The sequence below is a fragment of the Candoia aspera genome, chromosome 5, assembly GCF_035149785.1.
Source record: "Candoia aspera isolate rCanAsp1 chromosome 5, rCanAsp1.hap2, whole genome shotgun sequence".
In the NCBI taxonomy this organism is placed as follows: domain Eukaryota; kingdom Metazoa; phylum Chordata; class Lepidosauria; order Squamata; family Boidae; genus Candoia; species Candoia aspera.
The window spans coordinates 63829642-63855612 of NC_086157.1; the positions used below are offsets into that span (position 1 = coordinate 63829642).

At 36.8% G+C, this 25971-nt stretch overlaps 1 protein-coding gene across 1 annotated transcript in view; it reads left to right on the forward strand.

Annotated features, from left to right (window-relative positions):
- The window catches only part of TIAM1 (TIAM Rac1 associated GEF 1), a 91062-nt gene that overhangs the window by 22410 nt on the left and 42681 nt on the right, over nucleotides 1–25971 (forward strand). The window contains exons 2-8 of the mRNA XM_063305443.1: nucleotides 5104–5548; nucleotides 6518–6690; nucleotides 11849–12082; nucleotides 13575–13760; nucleotides 15052–15198; nucleotides 16409–16483; nucleotides 18988–19158. Coding sequence (XP_063161513.1) covers nucleotides 5104–5548; nucleotides 6518–6690; nucleotides 11849–12082; nucleotides 13575–13760; nucleotides 15052–15198; nucleotides 16409–16483; nucleotides 18988–19158 — 1431 coding nt within the window. The remainder of the gene's footprint in view (nucleotides 1–5103; nucleotides 5549–6517; nucleotides 6691–11848; nucleotides 12083–13574; nucleotides 13761–15051; nucleotides 15199–16408; nucleotides 16484–18987; nucleotides 19159–25971) is intronic.

Below are 25971 nucleotides of genomic sequence, written 5' to 3' on the forward strand. Positions count from 1 at the left end.
AAAACTGTGTTAGACCACTTTTCTCATAAAAGAAATTAAGATCTCCAAACACTACATTGGATATTTTGATATTAGTCACAGTTCATGAACAATGTTTACTTGATTGGTTTTGTTATATCATCCCAAAGTTGCTGATGACAGAGAAAGCAAAAAAGCTGCCATCTTTCTGATAATGAACCAGTGGAGGTTGATGGTTTCCAATTGCCACTTACAATGTGCTTCCTCCCTTTCCATTGATCAGTCTGACTAGCAGGCTCATGGGAAAAGCAAAAAGGGCTTATGGTGAGAATAACTATTGAAAGAGAAAAAGCAGCAGCTGGTTTCCCAGCTTTCAGCTGACTGGTAGAAAAACTGGGCAAATCTTAGTGACACACTTTATGAAGTTTTAGGCCACAAATTGCCCAACTATCTCTTAGGTTAAATCAATCAATCAATCTATCTATCATATTTCTTTACCGCCCATCTCATATTATAATGACTCTGGGTGGTTTACAAACAATTAAAGATAAAAGATTAAAATATCATTAAAATCTTACAATATGAATATATATACACATAAATATAAAATGCAAAATATAAAATATAAAGTCCAAAATGGTGAATAACGATCTCATCATTGGCCCCATCAAGGTTCCAACCACCCCCATGATTGGCTATGCCCCCTCCCACCCCAGGCAAGGTGGCACAACCAGGTTTTAACCCCCTTCTGGAAGGCAGGAGAGTGGTGGCCTGCCTCACCTCTGGGGGTAACTTATTCCAGAGGGCAGGTGCCACGGCAGAGAAGACCCTTCTTCTGGACCCTGCCAATCGACAATCTCTCATGGACAGTGTCATGAGTACTGATGGCGAACAGGAGGGGGCCTCTATCCAGGGGGGAAAACGCATGCGTAGTATTGAGGAATTAAGCAGCCATTCAAAGAGACACAGATCAGACCCACCTTAACTTTTGGGGTTTATCTGTCTGGGTTTTTCCCACGCTTCTTCAGTTTGTTAGGATTTTCTGTCTTATGTAGCAGCAATAAACACTAGAGACCTATTCCTCGTCTCAGCGTGATTCCTGACTGTTAGGACAGACAGGGTCTGTAACATGCCCTCTCTGCCTGACTGGGTGGGATGGGACTGGGGGTGAGGCAGTCCTTCAGGTAACCTGGACCCATGCCATGTAGGGCTTTAGAGGTGATAACCAACACCTGAATGACCTGGCAGCTTTCTCCATTATATACAAATGATTGTAAACAGAGTTTTCAACAACACCCTTCCTGCTGTTAATTATCTATTTGTTCTGAAGTGTTCCTCATTCTACTTTCTTGTATTTTTAAGCTTATTTCAAAATAGAACTTAAAAACTTAAAGCAGAACAAAATCATTGTCTATGAATAATAACAAATAGAACTTCTGCTTACTAGTTCAGTATAAAAAAATTGTGTTATTAATACAGTATGGTCCAATACTAAACTATGTTTTGAATTTTGGGGGAAAAAGCAGAGAACTGATGCTAACACGATTTTCCAATTTTTAAGGTAATGCAAGTCATTCTGAGTTGCAATTTCTATTGTAAAATTAAATTTAAAATGTCTCTAGTTAATATTTTAAATACTTGTAGCTTAACTCTAGTTACCTAGTCTTATGTTTATTCTAAATTATTAGAAAAATGAAAAAAATCAACATCAGAAAAAATGTTTATCAGAATAAGAATATCTTTATTTTTGTTTTAAATATCTATATATTTTTTTGTTTTAATTATCTATATTTTTGTTTAACCAGAAATATTTAAATCACCAAGTAACTGTTATATAGTAGTGGAATTATAAATTAATTACTTATAAGGATGACCCATTTTTCCTTAGAATTAACCACAAGAAACAGAGAATCCTCATAGAGATCTAATTTTTATCAGTTTTGACAGTTTGGCTTAATCTGAACTCTAGGGTTTGTGTTGGGGTTTGTGTGTGTGTGTGTGTGTGTGTATATATGTATATATATACACATACACATACACATACATACACACACACCACTTCCTATTTGCCTCTTTTAAGAACTGTTGTTATAATTTGTGGCAAGGAACTGGTAAATTGTTTTAAGTTTATAGAACTGTAATTCTTGCAGTTCAGTGGCCAGAATAGAACAGAACAAAGCTCCAATTCTTCAAGTTCCTGTTTCTGTTTATATGCTGATAGTCGGCAATAGAAAAAGTATGACAATGCAACATTTTGCACTTCCAGACTTGGTCCCTAATAGTCTATCTGAAGATCACTCAGACTGTCTGGGAAGAACTGATTGCTCTAATTTCACTGAATGTAGTTCAGTCACACAGTTATTCACTGCTGCTAATGGAAATCTGCCCTGAAAGTTCATGTTGCTGCTTCTATGCCTCTTTGTGAGAATCATTTGTATAATATCACAGGGGTCTGGGTTTTTTTGTTTATATCAGATTTCAAAAATGTTTTCAGGATATGGAAGGGGAGTATTTATTCAAGAATATGTTCCTAATCAGCCAGACATGATTCACAATTTTACAGCATTCATAAATGTCTTGGTTCCAAGTTTTGTGCTCATTCATCACCATGTCAAATGGAGTTCTGCCTAAGGAACAGCTCAACAACTTAGTTTATTCACAGCATCCAGTCATATTGGGAAGAAATTAACTTTGATCCTCTAGCTGGGAAATGTGTTCATTTTCTTTCTGAACTCAAAGAAGTGCTCTATTATTATAATTCTGTGGCTATATTGTAAGAATATTTAATTCACCCACAAAATTAGCCATATGGAAATGGATATGGAAATTCTGCAGCTTTTTCACATGCATTTACTTTGGAGAAAAATAATCAAGTGGCAGACTGAAGCAATATTACATAAGAACTTTCATACATAAGAATGCATCTAAAACGTGTGTCAGCTCCTCAGAATTTTTAGAGACAATGCTTGCTACATTAAGGTTGATTTCCTCCCCACCTCCTAAAAGCTACTAAATTTTTGTATCCTTGTAAGGATGATTTCTGATTTAAATAAAATAAATAGCAATATGCTGTAGTTGTTGAATATTAATAAAATCCAGAATTAGTTTCAAAATACTTTTTCAGGTTTCTATTCTAAGTTATTTGCATTCATGAGATAAGAACAAACAAGTTCAGTGGTTCTGTGCAACAGACATGCAAAGGTCCTTAAGAATTTTTTTTAAAAACTCTTTACGCCTCTAGTTTAAGATTATAGGTGTGGATTGCTTTCTAAAGATGGAAGTTACTAGATGGAGATTTAAAGGCAGAGAGAGAATCATTCTCTGCTGAATCACTCCGAGAAGTCCATTCATACATACACTCATATGTATATATGTAAATCATCATCATCATTATTATCTCAAATCAGTCTACTGCAAGAGAGCCAGTTTGGTCTAGTGGTTAAGGTGCTGGGCTAGCAACCAGGAGTCTGTGGCTTCTAGTCCCGCCTCAGGCATGAAAGCCGGGTGGGTGACCCTGGGCTTTCTCTCAGCCCAATTCAGTGCAATGTAGACTAGCCTCCTTGTGGTGCATCCTGGGCAACATGATGCCACAATTAAATAGTCTACACATCTGACTGCTGGCCCTCACAAGGATTTCCCAGCAAGAAAAAGCAGCATGAACACCAAACTGCTATGCCATATGATTTTAAAGAAAAAGTCTACTGCAGGATGAAAACCTATTAATTGAAAGTTGTGGACCATAATTTACCCCTCTGGTCCAGTGAAGGTTGGTAGATAGATTTTTTTTGACTTCCCAGTCTAAGGCTGGGAGAGACTGACTGGCTGAAAGTCATCCAGCTGGTTTCTGAATTTGTTGCCTGGTTCAGGAGTTTGAAAATAGATCACCAAAGGGCCTGTTATTTAAGCAATATAACCATAAAAAACTGTATCAGATATCCACAACCTGAAGGCTTTGGCAATGGCAATGATTGATGGGATATACCATCAAATTCCTCTAGCAGAAAGATACAGTCTACTTGAGCCAATCCCAGACTAAAAATCTGCCTCATTATTTGTTTCATTGTCCTTTATAAGTCATCTCTGCAGGGAAAAGAGGTCTTTCAACAAGTTATTTGTACAGTATTATACAACAGAATAATGTTCCAAAGTAGATGATTTTCTTGTTATCACTTGTGGTATTCAGACTTTCCAAAGGATCGGTTCTTTTGCTGTCATACCTTAAATATACAGACCAACTGATGATGCTTAATGGCAATTAATTGTAAAGAGTATTCTGATGGTTAAAATGATGAATATTCTGCATGTAGATTTTAGATCCCTGCTTGGCTAAGGGCCTTAAATCTTTGGTGAATGTTATAAATCCTTCCTTTATAGCATTTAATGTTTATGTTTTTATAGCAACTTTGAAATTTTTATTGTTTTATTGTATTGTACTCTATTTTTTTTCTTTTGTACACCACTTTCAGCTGATGACATAGGAAGTGGCACAAATACATAATTAATTAATTAATTGTGATTTTTAAGTATTTAAATTTGATGAATTTGCCTATCCTTTAAAATAATGTTTTAATTTAGTATGCAATTATTATTGTTATTTAGTCAATGCCACCTATGGATTATGAGTTCCAGCAGCAGCTGTAGGAAAACAACAATAAAGTTTAGCATTAACAAGGACCAGAAGAGCTTCCATTTTCATTTTCTGTGTTTATATTACCATTTCAGATGAATTTAAAAAGCTGAATGAATAGCTTAAAACTCAAGCCCAAATGGTTAAATCTCTCCCACTGAAATCCACAATGGTTAAAAATGTTAAGCTTTTAAAATGCACTGGTTTCCAATAAATCTATTAAATTATTTTATTTAATTGTTAAGGTTTTAAAGAAAATGTTTCTTTTCTTATGTGCCAAGAAATGTTTTTTAAAAAATAACTAGCAAGTAAGATAAATAGATTTTATGTAGAGCTATAAATGGTATGCCCAGTGATTTTAGAATGAAGGTTCCTGTACTAGGTGGGCATTATGGGTATTAGGCTAGATGAAACTATGTAGACAACAAAGAATAGAACTTAACTGCAAAAATGAAGTTTTTAGTAACGAGACTGAGTTGGAGCACTTCTTCATGTTGCTTTTATTTTTTTTAAACTAGGATGTTAATACAGGAGATGGGAGTGAATTTGCTGACAGTGGAATTGAGGGTGTAACAACAGACACAGACCTCCTTTCTAGACGTTCAAATGCCACAAACTCCAGCTACTCACCAACAACCAGCCGGGCCTTTGCAGGCAGTGACAGTGGCAGTTCTTCAACTGGAGATGGGGCACGTCAGGGAGTCTATGAGAACTTTCGGCGAGAATTGGAGTTGAGCAGCACCAATGATAATTTGGACGAGACTGGCTCTACCCTGAGTGATGAACAGAGCAGTGGGACTTTGAGTTCCCCAGGACAGTCAGATATTCTTCTTACAGCTGGGCAGGGAACAGTAAGGAAAGCTGGAGCTCTTGCAGTGAAAAACTTCCTTGTCCACAAAAAGAATAAGAAGGTGGAGTTAGCCACACGGAGGAAATGGAAGCAGTATTGGGTTTCCCTGAAAGGTACAGTAAATATATTTTGCTTAATCTGTGCATTACAAAAATATAGAAGTACATTAAAATTATGTAGAACTAGCGGAGTCTTGCTTGGGGATTTAAGGAAGTGTGTGTGTGTGTGTTTGTAAGTGGGAAATATTGCGTGGCTCATGCTATTTGTAAACAATTAAATATTAAACCCATGCAATATCATTTGCGGGTTCATTTTGTGAAGTGAAGTGTATTTATTTCCAAAGAAAAAAGAACTCAAGAGAAATCTTAAATAATTGCTTCATAAAATGACTTTTGTTCTTTAAATTTCTCCTCTTCTTTCCGAGGATTTAATCAACTCCATCCAACATGACTTTCTCAGTCTTCTACTTCCTTTTCATCCATTTCCTTCTTCTTTCTTAATATACTTGCTTTGCAATTAAGTCCTCATTCATTCACACTATATGGCCAAACCACCTCAATGTACTTATTTCATACTGAACACTCACTTTTATACAATCCACATTATTTCCATATAATAAAGTGGACAGGAACTCACTCTTATGCAGAGCCATTTTCACTTCTTATGGACATTCATTTCTCACAGCAGACTATATTGTATCTGCTATCTTTCTATAAAATCATAAAATCTCTCAATTTTTCTATCTTAATAAACCTGCCACAGAATTTAAGTGTAACTTGAAATTTTTCATAGTCTTTGATACATTAATTTTCAGATCAATGTTCCTGGTTGCATATAACATTCACTGCAAATTATTTTGATTCTGAGTCAACAACACAGCATCATCTGCATACAAAAGTGCAGTACAGTCATAGCATTCTTTATACTTTTATCCATAAATGAGTTAAGTAATCAAGGAAATCATGCACATATCAAGCTCTTGACAATTGATTACACTCAAATGCAGGGTTCAATGCTAGCTGTATTGTTATCTTGTTGAGATACATACTGTAGATTGCTAATACGTTGCTGTATTTTTCAAGGATGTACATTATTCTTCTATGAAAGTGATGGCAGATCTGGGATAGACCACAACAGCATCCCAAAACATGCAGTCTGGGTGGAAAACAGCATTGTGCAAGCAGTACCTGAACACCCGAAGAAAGATTATGTTTTTTGCCTCAGCAACTCTCTTGGTGATGCATTTCTCTTTCAGGTTAGTTCTGTTCCTGTTGTTGCTGCTGATGCTGTTGATTTCCTTCTCTATCTTACCTTTCAGACAAAGCCCTGAATGATACTTCAACATTTGAAGGGGGATACTTTGTCACCTAATTATTGACCTGCTTAATTATTTATAACTATAAATTATAATCATTAATGGTATTTAGGGTTTTTCCTTTCTTCACAACCCAGTGTTTCATTGCATAGATGGGTAGATAGATAGGTAGGTAGATGTGGGCACTCTTTGATTATAAACTGGGCTCATCCAAAACACATAGTGCCATGATGTAACCAAATGCTGTGGAACTTTATGCAGTTCAGAGCTGATAAGAATTTGTTTCCAGGGGGTTTTTTTTGGCAAGACCAAACTGTATCATAGCATACCGTGACTATGCTGTGATATATTTGGGGTTCATTTCCTCCACAAAGAAATAATGTTGGGCCTCAAAGGGTGATGTAGAAAATATGTATTTAATATCTTAAAGTTAATATATGGGGAAACATAGCAATAGAACCCGTAAAACATTTTACTGCAGTTGTATAAACTCTGCTTGGGATTTTGTTTATAGCTCTGCCCTGAACTCTGCTTTCAAATATGCATATATCTTTTCCACCAAAGAAGAAGCTGCCTAAGGACATCATAAAATATTTTTCTTGTAAAGATTTACTTATTTTAGATGGAGAGATGCTCTTCTATAAAAAAATTAGATAAGATAGTTTTTCCATCCAGTGAGCAATTTCAATTTGTGCATCTGCCAAGAATCTCTGGATTCTGAAATACTGATTTGGGGTTCTAATTCATGTGGGTTTCAGCCTATTTGATTTTTGCATAGCCTGCATGAACTGAGAAGAACCCTAGAGCTGACATTCTTCTGCATATGTATCCTTGAGTTCCCTGATGTCTTGGTGGTTTTCAACACTATCGACCATGGTATCCTTCTGACCTGGTTCCACAGATTGGGGATTGTACCATTTTGCAGTAGTTCTCTTCCTTTCCCTGGGGTCTGTTCCAGTCAGGTCTGTGCGTGTGTGTGTGAGCGTGAGAGAGAGAGAGAGAGATCGCTCCCTAGGACCCTCTTTTGTGGAGTGCCTCAGGTTCTGTTTTCTCTCTTTTCCTTTTCAACATCTACATGAAACTGCTGGGTGAGGTCAGCCACTGGTTTGGGGTTTAGTATCATCAGTATGCGATGACACCCAATTATATCTTTCGACCCTGGGCCAGCTAGGTGAAACCGTCAAGGTTCTGTCCCAGTGCCTAGAGGCTGTGTGGGTTTAGATGGGATGAAACCATCTACAATTCAATCCTACCAAGACTGGGTGGCTGTGGGTGTTTGGGTTGCTCAGATCTGGGGGTATTCCATCTCTAATCTTGCACTTCACCATACAAGGGTGGGGTGCAGTTTGGGGTTTTCCTGAACTCACAGCTCCTGCTCAATGAGCAGGTGGCAGCTGTTGCCAGGAAGAACTTTGTACAGCTTCATCTGGTGTCCCAGTCACACCCTTTCCTTGGGGGTGGGATGGAGGAGCTTCAGACAGTCAGTCGTGCCCTGGTCACCTCACAACTTGAAGCTTCAACTGGTCCAGAAGGCTGCAGTACGGGCAGTGATGGGCATGTCTCAGTATGTCCACTACCCCCTCTGCTTTGCGAACTGCCTTGGTTGTCGGTTTGCTTCCAGGTATGATTCAAGGTGTGATTCAAGGTGCTTGATCATTACCTATAATGCCCTACATGGCATAGGGCCTGGTTACATGAGGGACTGACTGCCTCCTGTAATATCTGCCTGGTGTGCTCAGGGTTCCTTCGATTAACCAATGTCATCTATCAGAACTCCAGAAGTGGCCTCCTCTGTAGCAGCACCTGCCCTCTGGAGTGAGATTCAAATGGCCCCCACTGTACTAGTGCTTTGAAGGGCTTTAAAGACCTGGCTATTTACCCAGGCCTTTGGCAAGGATGCGTGAAGTCCCTTTTGGATTGCGTGTTTTTTTTTCTGTTCCTGTCTGGTTCTGGTTTATGCTATCTTTACTGCTCATTTTTGCCTCCTGTTTTTCTTATTTTTAATTTGTAAATTACCCAGAGTAGCTGGCAATCATGTGGCATGTATATTTAATAAATTATTGTTTGTTGTTGTTGTTATTATATTAATGGGGAAGATTAGTAGTGAAGGGCAAAGTGTCTTTCAGTGAGTTTACCTCTTATGTACTAATCTTATTCCTAATAAGCCTCTAAAGATACAGGGCATTTTCAGAAAGGAGCTTAGAAAACAGTAGACCAGATACTTGCTAAATACTTAGAGGCTCCCCTAGTGCTAAGTCTTAGTGATTTGAATTATAATGTTTTGTTTTGATTATAAACAGTCATCTCTGTCATTGGTTTATCTATTAGGCCGGCCTGCCTTCCTGCCTGCCTTCGCAGGAGATATGGAGCAAGTAAATACAGAAGAGCATTCATCTAATATACTGTGAAATATTCCCCTTCCCCCTCAAATATATCAACTCAAGCCATTACGACATCTTACAGATTGATTTTTAGGGTGGGGTAATTGTAGTAGCTTTGTAGATTTGTGAATTTTTTTTACAGTGGTGGTGGTGGGGGTAAACAGAAATGCTTGTAAACCTATAAGATTTAGGAGTGAAATTGAGATTTGTGGGTGGGAAAAATATATAAGTATAATGTATTGGGACAGAAATAATCTGTATATTATTCTACCCCTCCAAGTTTGATTTGTTATGCATAAAATTGCAAAAACATGCATATCATTTAAACTTGTCATAATCTACCTTTGCCCACATAATTCATGAATAATTACAGTAGCATATTAATGGAATAAAGTTAATACAAAGGGCTTCTTTACAAGATGTTATTATTTATAATTTCAGACATAAAGGTCCTTTGCCATTTTCATGTTATTTAGGACTTCAACATGTGGTAGAAACTGCAGATGAAACTGAATGCAAAATTAAACTATAACAATATTGCTACTTAGTGTAGGCAAAGAATGTATGTTCTTGTGAGTACAGAGATAATCTTGAAGAAGGCACATAGTGGTAGTTACAAAAACATCAGCTTAGTCAGGAAAGACAGGAGAAGTTGAGGAAGAAACTCAAGATTGTCCCTCCTTGACTCTTTTTGGTATAAGAGTGAGGGAGAAAGGAGCTGTCAAGATTTTGTTGTTATCCTATATAACAATAACATTGAGCTCCAGTAGTTCTTATGGTGTCGGTTTCCTGACCTACCTCAAAGAACTGACACAATTTTTGCTGCCTTGCCTCCCAATATGTCATATACCTTGTACTAATTTCCTCTTCAGACAGGCAGCTATCATGGATACCTCTACAGATCCATTAAATTTGAAAGACATCTGGTGTTAATCAGATGCCTGTGACATCTTAAAAAGGCATGCTCATGTTTCAGGTACATACATTTCTTTATAAGGTTTTACATTTCTTCTGGAGGCAGTACAATAGAAAACCAAACTCTGCTTAGTTTGTAATAGCTCAGTCCTCCTACCCTACTTAATGCTGCGACAACTTAAATAACAGTTACATTCCCTTTCTGTGACTCTCCAGTCAAAACACTGACATAACTGGTAACTGAATTCTTTGATGCAATAAAGCATCATAATTTAAACTTCACCTCCAGTTGTCTATATCCAATGTCAATCAGAATTGTTCTGGCTTTTTCCAGGTAATGAAGCTTGTTATGTGTTCCTTCTATACTTATCCCATATCAATTCACCTATAAATAGCTGCTGCTGCTGCTGCTGCTGCTGCTGCTGCTATTATTATTATTATTATTATTATTATTATTATTATTATTATTATTATTTCCTTTTTATTTCTATTTAGTTTGTTTACTGAAGGTTGTTATGTATGTTTGATATGGATAAGGAAGTATGGGGAAAACAGAATATACTTCTAGAAATGGAGATGTTATTCAATGAAACATATTTTTAAATGAAAAATTAAATATGTGAAAGAAAAGTGAGGAAAAGGTTAATGTATTAGTATGCAGTAAATGGATATCTGGGTAGGACTTTGAATCTTAGTTAGCATAACATCCTGTGTGTGCAGATCTTAAAAATGGATCCAAAATGGACTCTCTGGTTCCTTTTTTCAAACACATGAACTAATTACAAGCATTCCCATGCACCTAACAGTTATGTCTGCACCCAAATTAATCATAGTTAAGGGTTACAAGGATTTACTTTTAACTGAAGATTTAGAAGGAGGTTTCAAGTCTTATACATCCTTTCATTTTAAAAAAATTGCAGTGATATAATGCTGGAAAACAATAGCAAGGGGACAATTTATGGAAATTTATTCACCCAGCAATTGGTTCATCATTTTAATTGGCATTTATATAATAGGTATATTCTGGGGAAAAAAATAAGCTATGTAGATAGGAGTGGTTGTTCAGTTCTGAGTACTTGATTATAAGAGCTCTTAAAATCCAATTTCATTCATTTCTCAAAATTCCCAGGAAATAAAACAGGTATATCATTTATCTCTGAGTCAGAGACATAAGCATTTCTTTTCAGCAATCTATTTTCTATTGTGCTACTATTGCTTTCTTCTTTTCTTTTTCCTGCTGCTTCTTCATATTTCTTGTTAACAATTTTGGTAGCAATGGTGGAAAATAAATGCATATTTTAAGTAAAATGACTTAAATAAAGTCATATAGATCTAATAAAAAACTCTTTATGTCACTTATTCTTTGATATGGGTTATTCTGTCCGTTAGTTGCTTGTTTAACTACAAAGTTAGTAGAGATATTATGGAATAATAATTATCAGTGATAAAAGTGCTAAATGGTTCTAATATTAATGGACACTACATTTAGTTTTTATTATTATAAGCCAATAGTTGTACTTATGCTATAAAAATTTACATGCTGCCTCTAGAATGTTAATTTAAATAACTGAATATTCTTTTTGGGATGTTCTAGGAAGTCATCTTTCACACCATGATTCTTTAGTTTAATTTCTGAAGCATTGTCGACACATATTCTGCAATTGTTAGTGTTGGTTCTAATGTTAAATACAAGGTGATGAAACAACTGTTGTATTCGTGGATGTCTACAAAATTTGCTGAAACAGAATCTTTTAAAACCAGCATATATTACTCAAAGTGATTCTGGCCTCTCTATTTTTAAGACTTCTAGCCAAACAGAATTGGAGAATTGGATTACAGCAGTTCATTCTGCTTGTGCAACAGCAGTAGCACGACAACACCACAAAGAAGATACTGTGAAACTGTTGAAAACTGAAATTAAAAAACTGGAGCAGAAAATTGATATGGATGAGAAGATGAAGAAAATGGGAGAAATGCATTTCCTCAGCTTGTCTGCAGTTAGAGACTCTAAGAAAAAGAAAACCATTCTTGATCAGGTAGCTTTACTTTAATGCATTCAGTGTCCAAGTCTAAAATAAATTCAGGTGACCTGAAGTGCCTCTTACCAAGATGGTCTTATGCAATACTGAAAGGTTGTTGGACTTGTCTTTTCAATTATATTTCCCAAAATTGGCATATCAAAGTTCTATAAATAAACAAACTGGTCTCTTTTTAAGAAAAGATTGCTGATTTGATACTTTGAAAGTGCTGATTTGATACTTTGAAAGTGCTGATTTGATACTTTGAAACACATGCTTCCAACTTGAAAGGGATGACTTTCAGTTAACTTTGCTAAAGATTAAAACGATACGTAAATTCATAGAGTACAACCTCTTTTGAGTTCAGTTAGGCATACTAATTAATATGTATGCTTAAAACTGCAATGTATGCCATATTGAACTCCTGAAGGAAACTCAACAAAAATAAATAAACAACAAACTTGTATTCATGAACATACAGTATTTGACCTCCTGTGCTAGGTCATCCAAGGCTGCTAAATATGTATAGAATATTATCCTGAGAAAAACTCTACCATATAGGTAGTCCTTGCTTAACAATGCTCATTGGGACTGGAAACTCCATCATTAAGTGATGTGGTTGTAAGTGGAAAAATCACATGACCGTGCCGCTTAGTGACAGCAGTTCTGGCAATCCTGTTTCCTATTGTTAAATGCGGACCATGTGGGTCATTAAGTGAGGACCTCACATGACCGTGACTTGTAACTTCCTTCTGGCTTCCCCATTGACTTTGTTGGAAGCCAGCAGGGAAGGTTGCAAATTGCAATCACATGACCATGAGATGCTGCGATGATGTAATCATGATCCAGGCACTGTGTACCTGGATCTCAATCACATGATCAAGGGGATGCTGCAATGGCGCTAAGTACGAGGACTGGTTGTAAGTACCACTCGTTCAGCACCATTGTAAGTTTGAATGGTCACTGAGTGAGTGGTCATTAAACAAGGACCACCTGTATTATGGAGATTTCCAGCCTATTGGAAATATTTTCCACTAGCAAGGTGAAGCTCACAGATGATGGTTTTTTACAACTGATGAAATTTAATACTCCCCAGAGTATTTTATTTATTTTACATAAATAAACATTGGCTTTAAACTGCTGCTGCTGACAGTCTAGAAATAGTTTTCCTATAGAAGTGATGTGTCCATATTCTTTTATACTGCATGAAAACAGTTTCCAAGTATTTTGGGTCTTTGAGTGAAGAATCTAGCCACAATAAAGAAGAAATTAAAACTGGATTTCTGGGGGATGTATGGTGAACTGAAGACAGCTCTGCTTTTTAAAATTGCAATCTTATTAACCTCAAAGTAACAGCTGTCTCAGGATCTCTGTCTCTTTCCATCTTTGAAAATACATATATTTACTTTGCTCTCATTTAGAAAATCAAATTCTTTCTTCCTGAGAAATATAATCTGTTTGTACAATAGAAGATATATTTTTCCCCTTAATCTCTTTTGTCTTCTTGTAGATCTTTGTTTGGGAACAAAACTTAGAACAGTTCCAAATGGACCTCTTTCGATATCGTTGTTACTTAGCTAGCCTTCAAGGAGGGGAACTGCCAAACCCAAAAACACTGCTTGCATTTGCAAGTCGTCCAACTAAAGATGCAATGGGCCGTCTTGGAATATTTTCAGTGTCCTCTTTTCATGCACTGGTGAGTTTAATCTGATATTGAAGGTTATTTTTGTTAAAATAGGTATCACCTGGTATTAAGTGAATGCTGTTGCTGTGCAACATCTGGTCTCTGCTCCCATAGCCATAAAAAGCCAAATGTCTTCTTTGTGACAAATGCTTCTCTTTCTCTTCCATTTAAAAAGTTCCTTAGCTTAACATAGCTTTACCCTAATAGGTGCTCTTCTTCTATATTATAATTTCATAATTCCAAGACTGAATAGACGGAGGTTGGGGAGATGGGGAGGAAAGGGAAAACAATAGAAAACATTTCTGCTCTTGTTTCTGGAAGCTTAATATATCCAAGTCTCATCAATGAATGGAAAAACTCCTCCTATTGTAGAAAGGAAAATTAAATCCAACAGTAGAAGCAGCAGCATCAGTAAAAACTCTCATATATATAATTTTAATTGGCCTGTTGAAACAAGGGGCCTTCTGTTGTCTCTGATTCTTAAAAAAAAAAGAGACAATTTATTTACCTAGGACTTACATGCTGCTCCCATAAAAAATGACTGTTGAGTGACTTAAAGTCCTTATTACAGTATTTGGGTTAAAATAGAAATTAAAAGCCAACAAAAAAATAAAAAGCCACAATACTTAATTGCAGTAACACAATCATAATCATCAACAGTACCATACCCATCACAGTCCTCAGCAATTTCTTGGCACCACTTCTTCAGAGGCAGTTCAACTACCCACTCCATTCTCAAAAGCCTTTCAGGAGAACCAGGACTTAATTGCCTTCTGGAATAATATCAGAAATGGGCTGGCCTTATTTCTGGGTGTGTGATGCTCCAAAGGAAGGAGGCCACCACAGAGAAGTCTCACCCTTAGGATCTCTGATGATGGCATTGCCTATGGTTGAGACCCACAATGAGTCTTCCCAACTGGATCTCAGCAGATGGATTGATTCCACTTGGAGAAGGCAATCTTCAAATTATATTACTTAGTCCTCCAATTTAAGATGATGTATTTCTTTGATGCTGCAGTGGTATCTGCAGTATCTTTGATAATCTCAAGAGACCGATTAAATTTGGATCTTTTTTGAAAATTTTAATTTTTTTTAACTGATACAGTGCTAATATGCCACACGTGCAACTGCTCTTTTGGCAGGAGCAGTGTGTGTGAAACCCAATTTTGAGCAAGTATTGAGCACAACTATACCCTACCTCATTTTAAATAATCATTTGTGTAATACATATGTGTAGATGTATTTCCTGGCATTGTGCTCTTTTGTGAATCTCTTAATTAAGGAATTTCTTGGTGGCTGACAGGTGGCAGCTCGCACAGGTGAATCTGGTGTCAGAAGACGAACACAGGTAATGTCGAGATCAGCAAGCAAACGAAGAAGCCGTTTTTCTTCACTTTGGGGCTTGGACACTGCTTCAAAGAAAAAGCAAGGGAGGCCAAGCATTAATCAGGTAGCCTTGAAAAGGAAGCTTTGCACTGTGAACCCCATTGTGGTTTAATAATGGGAGGCTTTGAAGATGGTCCTTTTATTACGACATTCTGTTCTTTTCTGTTGGGATGCAGGGCAGATATGAATTATAATGCTAAACAAAAGTAACATAATCCATTATTTTATTTATTCTCTCCCTCAACCTTCTCCACAATTTTTAAAACATTGAATATAGGTCTGTTTTCTGCATCACCAAGATACATTAAATGTAATAGATGAAAATTTGTTGTCTGTGATCTACTTGATGCAATGCTATTTCCTGTGCCTGGTTCATGCAATTTTAAAGCTATGATGGCTTCTTTGCAGTTCTTTTCTGCAGGAAAAAACTTGATTAATTATTAATCAACTGTCCTAGGTTTGTTGAAAATAAGCTATACTCTTTACTTCAACTTGTTTAATTCTATATTAAAGCACATGTCAACAAAACATGACAGATTTTCCCACCCATCAGTTATAGAGAGAGGGAGTATCTTCAAATCTAAATTTGCAGTGGGAGGCAAGTTGGAATCTGGGCTTTAAATTGGGAAGTGGGAACTAGCAATTCCATATCTCAGCTTTACTGAGAAGGGACATTTCATCTTGTAGCTATTCTTTCAGATTTCATATTCTGTGAGCTGAAGAGCCTGGATGGGAATAAGCATATTTATGTATGGGTTGGCCCTAATATAATTTCATTAATTTACAGATTATACATTTTTACACAACAGAAGAACAATGTGTTGCAGATATTGATAAATACTTTAACTTGATGTCCACACAGAACATCTTTGGGATTGGAATTAGCTTAGAGATACTTCTAGGTGCTTCTGACATGGGAAAAAATATATATAATGAATATTTGACTACAATTTATAAACGCTGCCTATGAGCACCCCTTACTACTGAATTGAGAAATGTTCTTCCATTTTTTTGTTTGTGACCCTCACTTTTTCCAAATGGTTGTAGTTTAGAATGAGTACATTTTGGACTTTGTTTGAAAAGGCCAGGTAACCAGTTTAATTTGGCTATTTTCCTACTTAGAAACTAATTTTATCCAAGTATAATTAATGTGGCAATTTTCTTCCTGAGCCCTTCTTCATTTGTTCTATTAACATGAAACATTTCCAGATTTAGCAAGTATTTGCATCATCTCACTGCATTTAAAATAGCACAGTTTCTTTGTCATTTTGCAGGTTTTTGGCGAAGGAACTGATTCTGTAAAGAAATCTTTAGAAGGAATATTTGATGACACTGTACAAGAAAGTAAGGTAAAAAAAAAAAAGAGGAATATGATTGATTTACATAAAGGAGTTCAATTAGCTTGTGAGCCAGAACAAAATACAGTGAAGTAGAATGAAGTGATATGTAATGAAATTCTGATAGGAAGAGGAAGTCAAGAAGGAGCAAAGTTCCAAGCATGAGGTAAAGGAAGCTTGGCATTGCTCAGCTCAAAGTCCATTTGCTGAAGATATGAAAGTTTCTAAAGATTCACTGGCATTTGAATGAGTAGTTGGTGGACACAGAAGTAATCAGAATGTTGATTCCTTTAAGATTAACACCATGAGTGCCATTGATTGAAACTTTTTCCCATGAAAAATATTCAGCCAAAAACTTGCTGTTGTGAGAGGCCTACAAGTTTTCATGCATCTTGGATAGATGTTAGCTGAAGTAGAATTGAATTCTTCTTCCAAATCTATGGTAACACCTCCTTTTACAGATATGGAGCTGGATTTTTCCCCTTCAGATTGTATAAGAATATAAAGACTTGGATATTTACTTTGCTGATCAAACCTCACTTCAGTTTTATCTAGCATTTTGGCTTTGCCAAATATATGGGAATGTTGTGTCCTGTTCAGACTTTTACCTGAATGTATGGATAGAAAATGGACTGTTTTTGCAGTCCTGCCCCTACTCCTCTCCTGAATTCTTATGTTCAGGAGCGAGGTCTGAAGGGGAGCTGAATGGGTGTTCACTTAAACAAGAATACAGCTCTCCACTTGATCCAGAGCCTCAATCATAGTGGGAATTGTATTTGTATTCAAAAGAATGCAAGTCCACCTTCCCTTCAGGTGTATGGCCTGAATGTATGGAAGCTGACAGAAGGCAGGCAAGACTGGGCATGTGCTGAAGCTCTCTCCTCACTTCGAGCTCTCCATGTGTTCAGGTAAACATCGGAATAGGGTTTTGGAAACCTAGTATTCTGCTGATCAGCTGCTGATAAATGCTGATCATTTATCTACTTCTCTAGATAAATATACACTGACATACCTGATAAATATACACTGACATTCTGCTGATAAATGCTGATCATTTATCTACCTCTCTAGATAAATATACACTGACATACCATTTTGTAAGGTTGAGCTTATTTTTTGTCCAAATGACTTCTGTTTTTAAAATATTTTCCTTCATCATGGTCTATATCTTTATCCATCCATCTAGCCAGCATCCTTTTGAACTTTCCTATACCTTTTCTAAATCCTGAAATGTGCTTTTATATTGCACTATTTTTTTACTATTAAAAACCTCACCTGCACAGCTACCTGAAAGATCTGATTTTTAAATACTTTTCTGGAGAATCAAGAGGAAAAAAGTAAAATATATTACAATGACTAAGGCTATGTTCCTTATTGGTCATATGCATGCAGAGACAAATGTAGAGATTTCCATTAATAGGCAAGTATAATTTTCTTTCACCATATTACTTTGCTGTCTGGACACTTCTGATCTTCATTTGTGTTCCTTCCTATTAAGAGTCCTCGTGTCATTTTCTTTTCCTACTGTGCGTACCAAAGCATTCATCAACTTTCTGTCTGTGCCCTTACATGTGGCTTTATGTCTGTTTTGGAATACATAGTATACTTTTCCTTTCTGAAGTAGTATTGGGCAATATTGAATTTTTCAACACTAACTTTAAATATGGTTGAATATATAATATATTTCAGAAAGTAGCAGGTAATATGATATGCAATCATAAAATGTAAACATGAATGAAGTATTTCCATTTCATATGGAAAACCCTTCCTAGAGACCTCAGCTAATTTATGTTTCTCTATAGTTGATCAGTATGTACTGTATAGTTTAGTGAGACTTCTGTTTTGGTAAATACAATTCTGTTTTGCCTTTTTGTATTGTATGTATGTAACTGAAAATGGGCTTTGAAACACTAATACATCAGGGCCAGGGGACATATTTTTAATCAAGCAAATGGGATTTAACAATGTGATAGCATTTAAAACTAATGGGAATTCCATACATCTATCCCTTGCTAGAATTGGTAACCTCAGGGTCCAGGTTAAACTTACAAAAACAACAAACATTTGAAATGAATGCTACAGTTTGGTACAGGGCAATAGTAATCCTAAATCAACCAATTCCATAGTGAATTTGTCACCTTTTTATTTCTACTGTATTAATACAAGAATTGTTAGCTTTAGCTTCATGGGCACAACTCCAAAGTATGGAAGAAGTTCACCAGAAACAGGCTTCCCATTGGGAATCCAATGCAAGCATGGGATTGTTCCTTCAAAGTGAGTGTTCCTTTCCCAAAATACTGGAAAATTGCTAAGGAGACTGACAACTGGAGGATTTTCAGACAGTCCTCAGGTTTTTCTATTCAGCTTCAGGTGCTAATTCCCCATGTGTATTAAAATGTGTTGGATTTTGTAATTTAATATGATAGAAAATAACCCTACCTTAATTATAAGCTTGCTCTTAATTGGCAAATAGCCAAATTGCACCTGATCAGAAATATTTTCATTGCATTTTTCAGAGAGAAAAAGAAGTAGCACTCACTACTGTCCATCCTCACAATCCAGACTCTGACATCTGGGTTCATGAGTATTTTACACCATCATGGTACTGCCTGCCAAATAACCAATCGGCTTTAACTGTCATCCACCCAGGAGACACAGCAAGGGATGTCCTGGAGATGATTTGCAAGGTAAAGTGAATGAGTGTGTGTGTGAGAGGGAGGGGCAGTTTATGGAATTGTATTATTTGAAAGTATAAGTAATTATTGATAGGTGGTTCCAATTTCAAAGCATTTCCACTAAAGCCAGCAGTTCTGTGGTTTCTTTCCCAAATATGCAAATAAATTAGACAAAAAATGTAAAGCAGTACATTTGCCATATTTGAATGATCTGTATTTTAATAATGCAGAGTGTGCATTTGAAGATTTTGATTTTGAAAATCATGCTGAAATGCTTCAGCTTTAATTCAGTGTACTACTATTATCTTTTCAAGTAGCTTTAATGTAATTATACTTCAATGCCAATATAATCTGGATGATTTAGAGGGGTCTGAGGAACTTTCCTAAAGGAGATAAATGTTGGAGAGAATAGATGCTCTGATACATTTGTGCTTCACATCTTCCTATGACTTACCTCTTTGCCTGCAGTGAATTGCCCCTTGAGTTTAAATAATGGTGAAAACTTGGTTATGTGAGACATTCATATTAACAGTGGCACTTCTGCCTACAGGTTGTCCTTGGTTAATGACCACTTGTTCAGCAACTGTTCGAAGTTATGACAACGTTGAGCAAGTGGTGGTGTAATGGTATGCAGGAAAGACCTTGAGAGATGGGGCGAAGAGATACTGCCTAGAGAATGGTCAGATAAGAGAGGGCATAGCCTGCAGAAGGAATGTGGGAGGAGCAAGAGGCTCAGAAGGGACCATCCCAAGCTTCTTGGACTGTAAAGGAGACAGCAGGAGATTTGTACTTTCAGACTTGCAGGATTCTGTTAATGTAGCCTTACAATAAAGTAGAATTAGTTCATCTGGTCATGTTACCTGTCTGGTCTACCTGGGAAGGCTAACAGATGGTTATGATTGGTCCTCAAAGTTCCAGCCATCCCAGTACCCATCGCAGTCACATGATTGTGATCCAAGTGCTTGGCAACTGGCTTGCACTTACAATGGTTGCAGCATCCCATGGTCACGTGATAGCCATTTGCGACCTTCCCTGCTGGCTTCCCACAAGCAAAGTCAATGGGGAAGCTGGCACAGAAGGCTGCAAGTTGCTCGGGTAAGTCTCCCCCATCCATGCACCCTACCTCAGCCCCTCTGTGCTCTCACACCCTCCCTGAACACTCATGCACCCTCCCCAAGCTTGCAGAACTCGCTCAGCATCTCTGCTTGCACCCTTGTACACCCTCCCCCACCCAGCAGCAGCCACCCCAAGCCCCACCATGCTTGTGCTGCACGTCCCTCATGCCTCCACCACCATTCATGCACCCTCACATTCCCACTTCCACCCGACAGCAGCCACTTACCTGCCTGCTGACCTGCTTGCGAGCCGCCTGGGACTTGCAACTTCTTGCCAGCTTCCCCACTGACTTTGGTTGTTGGAAGCCAGTAGGAAGTTGCAAGGAGGTGCTTGCTTAACGACCCACGACCCTCGCTTAACAACAGCAACAGGGACTGCAGGGATTGCCATAGGTAAGCGATGTGGTCACGTGTCATTGCACTTTATGACTGCATGGCTTAGCGATGGAAATTCCAGTCCCAATTTCCTTCATAATTTGAGGATTACTTGTATTTCATCAATTGTTGTGGTTTAACTTTCAAATATTTTTATTTTCTATTTCTTGCTGTTTACTTTCTGAATATTATTTTTATGCAATAATCCACTGAAAAAGATGACAAGTTCCTTTGAAATGAATTTTTACTAGAACATGTTGGCCTATATATAAAATTGTCCCATATTTAATAGTTACAGCAGCACCTCTGAACATATCTTCATGTACCTCCCCTGATACTCGTTCATGTAGATACTAAATAATGCTGTATTTGTAAATGTAGAAAAAAAATTCTCTACAATCCATTAGTCGTGCTGTTCATACAAAACAAGCCAGGATTCAGAAATCTAGTTCAATTCCTGGCTTCAGTTTCTGGCTTTTTATGAGAATAGCAATCAAAAATCTCTGATTAGATTACAGATAATGCTTAGTTTGAAAACAACATAAGTTCTGAGATACTGCAATTGGAAGGAGCCAAATATGCCATCAGATAGCTTATATCTATGGGACGCGGTGGCGCTGCGGGTTAAACCGCTGAGCTGTCGATCGGAAGGTCGGCGGTTCGAAACCGCGCGGCGGGGTGAGCTCCTGTTGCTAGTCCCAGCTCCTGCTCACCTAGCAGTTCGAAAACATGCAAATGTGAGTAGATCAATAGGTACCGCTTCGGCGGGAAGGTAACGGCGTTCCGAGTCGTCATGCTGGCCACATGACCTGGAAGTGTCTATGACAACGCCGGCTCCAAGGCTTAGAAACGGAGATGAGCACCGCCCCCTAGAGTCGGACTCGACTGGACTTTATGTCAAGGGAAACCTTTACCTTTACCTAGCTTATATCTATGTAACCAGTAGTAACTTCAGACTATCATTTTCTATCAATATGTTCACTTGTGCATATATTTCAACAATTTTTCATCAGTTCCTGAAATGTCAGTTTCTCTTAGCAGCAAGTATCTTTCAATTTACCTATTGTTCCAAGAGGGTATTGACAGAAAAATATTAGATGTGATGTGTATGGTCTATTGCTTGTGGTCATCCTGGGGATCTATATGTCAAAAATTGTTCTGGGTTCTCAGGTGGGATCCATTAGTTTGCTGACGTACACAGGCGTGGAAATAGAACTTGGCTGGCTGGTGTGTAATCGTTGAACTTTATCAATACTGTCCCTTCACATAAACAATATATTCTCTAGTTCTACTCTTAGGTTATTTCTAATTGTAGAATTTATATTATTATAACGGAATACTCACCATTTGTAAATTGTTAGCATAAATAAATAAAGCAACAAATAAAGCAATAAAGCAAAATGCATTCCAGAAGTAAATTTTCAAAAAAAGAAAACTATTTGCTGGGTTGCAACAAATTGAACTAATAATTTGTTTTCCAAATTAAATCTTTACACTTGAGAAAAGAATAATTAGAAAAATATTTACACTGTAATTTGCAAAGTATACTAGGAATGGATATACAGTTATGAGCAATAATTTAGAAACAATCACCATTGTTATCCATGGTTTTCATCCCCAATAACATGGACTAACCAACTAAACTGAAATACTAAAACAATTTAAATGATACTTTGTATTTTCTATATTCAAATTATGCCTTAAGGAAAATTTGCATACACTGTGTGAAAAAGGTCTAATTTAGGTAAATCATATATCATTTAGCAAATAGATTTCTATAGATTGATATTCTTGAATAAAAATGTTTCATTGTAACTATGCTAAAGTGATTTTTTTAAAAAGATGCACACAATAGAAAACATTAAAGTGATCTTAGTAATAATTTTATTTTTAGAACTTTTGCATAGGTAGTATTTTATTTTTTCACTGTTTTTTTCCTCTTTAGTTTACAATATGTGAAACATAAGCACATACTTTATATGAGACCAGTGTTAAGAATGTAATTATTTCAACTGAAATCACTTTGATTAAACTGGTTTGTGGTTCACGCTATGTATCTGTCTCTTTCCTTCTGAATTATCTATGTACAAAAATGCTGATGGTTCTGTCTTTCCTGTAACATCTACTAACGAATCTTTCTCTTCTGTCTCTTGCATTCAGCTTATTCTTTTCCTTTTAATTCTCTGACCCACATCATTTCACATCAGTTTGCCATCTGCCATCTGAGAATCAGTCAAGTTCTGGTATAGTAAACATTTCACGCTCTACAGTTCATATAACTTCTTCATGCTCTAGATGTTGTAAAGACTCCCCATATTGTAATTTTTACCTGGATGATGGGAACTGAAGATCAAAATTCTAGCCTTTGCTAAATGTTCTGGACTGTAATTACTGCTAGCCATAAAATACGCTTTGTGTTTTGCTGGTACGCACTATTCATACTGAATCAAAAAGAGACCCAATATCTCAGTTTAACAGTATGTGGTTTCATATAAAAGGAAGTGGATTCTACTCCTGGCATTTCCAAGTAGGCGTGGGACAGATTGCTGTCTGAAACTGTACCTGCCGCTAGTCAGTACAGAGAATACAGAGGTAGATGGCCTAATGGTCTTTCTCTGGATCCTGATTCTTATATCATGTTGTCATAGTGTAGTTTGTTTGGACTTGGCTTATTGTCTTGTGAGAACCCAGCCAATTGTGGTGCCCTGTAAATGAAGATTAAACAAATCATGAGCTTAGCTCAGTGTGTGAATTCAGTCATTGGAAAGCAGTTTGTTACTATTTGAGTAACCACTAATAACAAGCCTACTCTTTCAAAACAAAGGAAATGAATATTCCAGGTTAACAATATCAGTCCTAATTGCTGAGGTCTTTGGGAAAATATTTTCTTCACTTCCTTTCCAGACAACTCCATTGTACAGTGCAAATTATAACTTTCCCTCCCAGGATAAGAAGTCCGGAAACTGCCTTTCACCAGCGTACAGTATAGATATCAGTATTTAGCCTGATGTTCCCAGAATGCTAATTTGTGTGGGTCCACTTTAGACTGAATTTTCCTGACATGTCTTTTGGTTGCTGCACTTGGAAGTTGAGTAAGGTGCAGAATGTACACAACCTTTCCATGGATCAGTAACTGATAGAAAAAGGCTACTGGGAGGTCATCAATTCCATTCATGTGATTTTATTTCTTTGTTCTTGTGCTGCCTTGTGAAGTTCCATTTTAAGTGTTCTTCATCAGTACATGTATCTAACCTGCTTTCATATTCCATCAAGCCTGAAAATATTATGTTATCTGAAAAGATGATTCAGAATAGAATTTGTGCAGGCTTAAGGCAAATAACAATTGCCTTTAGGAGTGTAGATGAATAGCGGTGCTAATTTGTCCACCTTTTCTCTCCATTACCCTGTCATATTCTTTATGCCCAGTCAAGAAGAAATAGGAAGAATGTGTGTGTGTAAATGATCATGCATCCTTTTAATTCCAAGATACAGTACTTGCAGCCCTGCAGCTCCTGTTATATTGTCTTTAATCTCAGCAAGAACATGACAGTGCTACCCTTGGTTATGTCTCTTGGCCTTTAATTCCAGAAGAAATATCAGATTGGCTTCTTTTCAGCACAGAACCATCTACTAAATTGTTATATCTGGTTGCTATCTGGGAAAGGGCAGGAGTGTATATGTCTTCAGTTGAATCCCAGTGAGCAACTCTTTAAAGAAAGGTTTAGTATTTTTTAATTTGAAAGAAAGAATGTTTGAGGACATTTGGGAGCAGGAAGGGGAAATATACAGGTCAGTGGTGAGACAGTAAGATCATTGGCTTGGATAAATTGACTTTATAGCAGGTTTAGGCTCATACTGTTTTTGTGAGAAGAAAGTACCCTTGCTTGATTTGGTTTTGTGATTCTTTCGGAGTTACTGAAATAACTTTGGAATGTATGGTCACCATGGATCAATTATATTTTTAGACTATTTTAATCAATAATGGGTAATTGGAATAGATGGCAGTGCAAATACTATAACCTCTGGCTAATCTATATACTACTAAAACTCGGATCTGTAACTTTTAACTGGGTGAAGCAGTGTGTCATAGGACAAAACCTTTTCAACCAAGGTACCTCAAATGGGCTAACTTACAGGATGAGTTCAAAATCTGGGACCCATGACTCCCACAGAATAGAAATTTGGCCAATTTTATTAAACATTTTATGACATAAAAATTATCATAAAACATTTTATGACATAATACAGAATGTCATAAAACATTTCCTGTGGTCTACTCCTGATATTTGACTGGGCTATACAGTTCAACATTGGCTACCTTCAGGGCAGATACATCTCTCCTTGCATTTTTAAGAACTTTCCAAGTGAAGGCAATACATTAGAAGCTCTGCCATTGTTGAAGGCATTGAGGAATCTGGTAAGGAAATATCTCTGAAACAATGACCCAACGGGTCATGGGTTGTCTAGTTATAACTAATTACTAAACAACCCATGACCCATTGGGTCATCATTTCAGAGATATTTCCTTACCAGATTCCTCAATGCCTTCAACAATGGCAGAGCTTCTAATGTACTGCCTTCACTGGAAAAGTTCTTAAAAATTCAGGGAGATATTCAGAGATGTATCTGCCTTGAAAATAGCCCATGTTATTCCTATTGAACTGTATAGCTCAGTCAAACATCAGGAGTTGACCCCAGGAAATGTTTTATGACATTTTGTATTATGTCATAAAGTGTTCTATGGTAACTTTTATGTCATAAAATGATTTATAAAATTTGCCAATTTTCAATTCCACAGGAGTCATGGGTCCTGAATTTTGGACACATTCTGTAAGTTAGCCCATTTGAGGTACCTTGATTCAAAAATTGCTGCCCTGTGATGCACTGTTTTGCCCAGTTAAAGGTTACAAACAGACATGAGAGTTTTAGGAGTATATAGATTTTTGACTTATGCAAATTATTTTAGATGAGAAATGATTTTGTGTACTCATCAACTATGGTTTGTTTTGAAATAATGTTTTCATAACATGTGGAATTTAAGATCTTAATGTTCCCCTTTAAAGTCAGAATTATAATGTATTTTATAACCTATTTACAGACAATGGAAAGATTCTATTACAAACTAGGTAATCATGTAACAGATAATTACATAATACATAACAAACAGATATGTAACCACGTAATTTGTATTAGGAAATAAGAGAAAGAAATTGTTAATTTTAGCATTATGTTTAGTCCAGTTATTTCCACCCACCTCAGAGGTAAGCAGACCTGAGGTTTAGTGATATTTTCATTCAGAATAATATTGTTGCCTTTTCAACATCAGGGAGTGGAA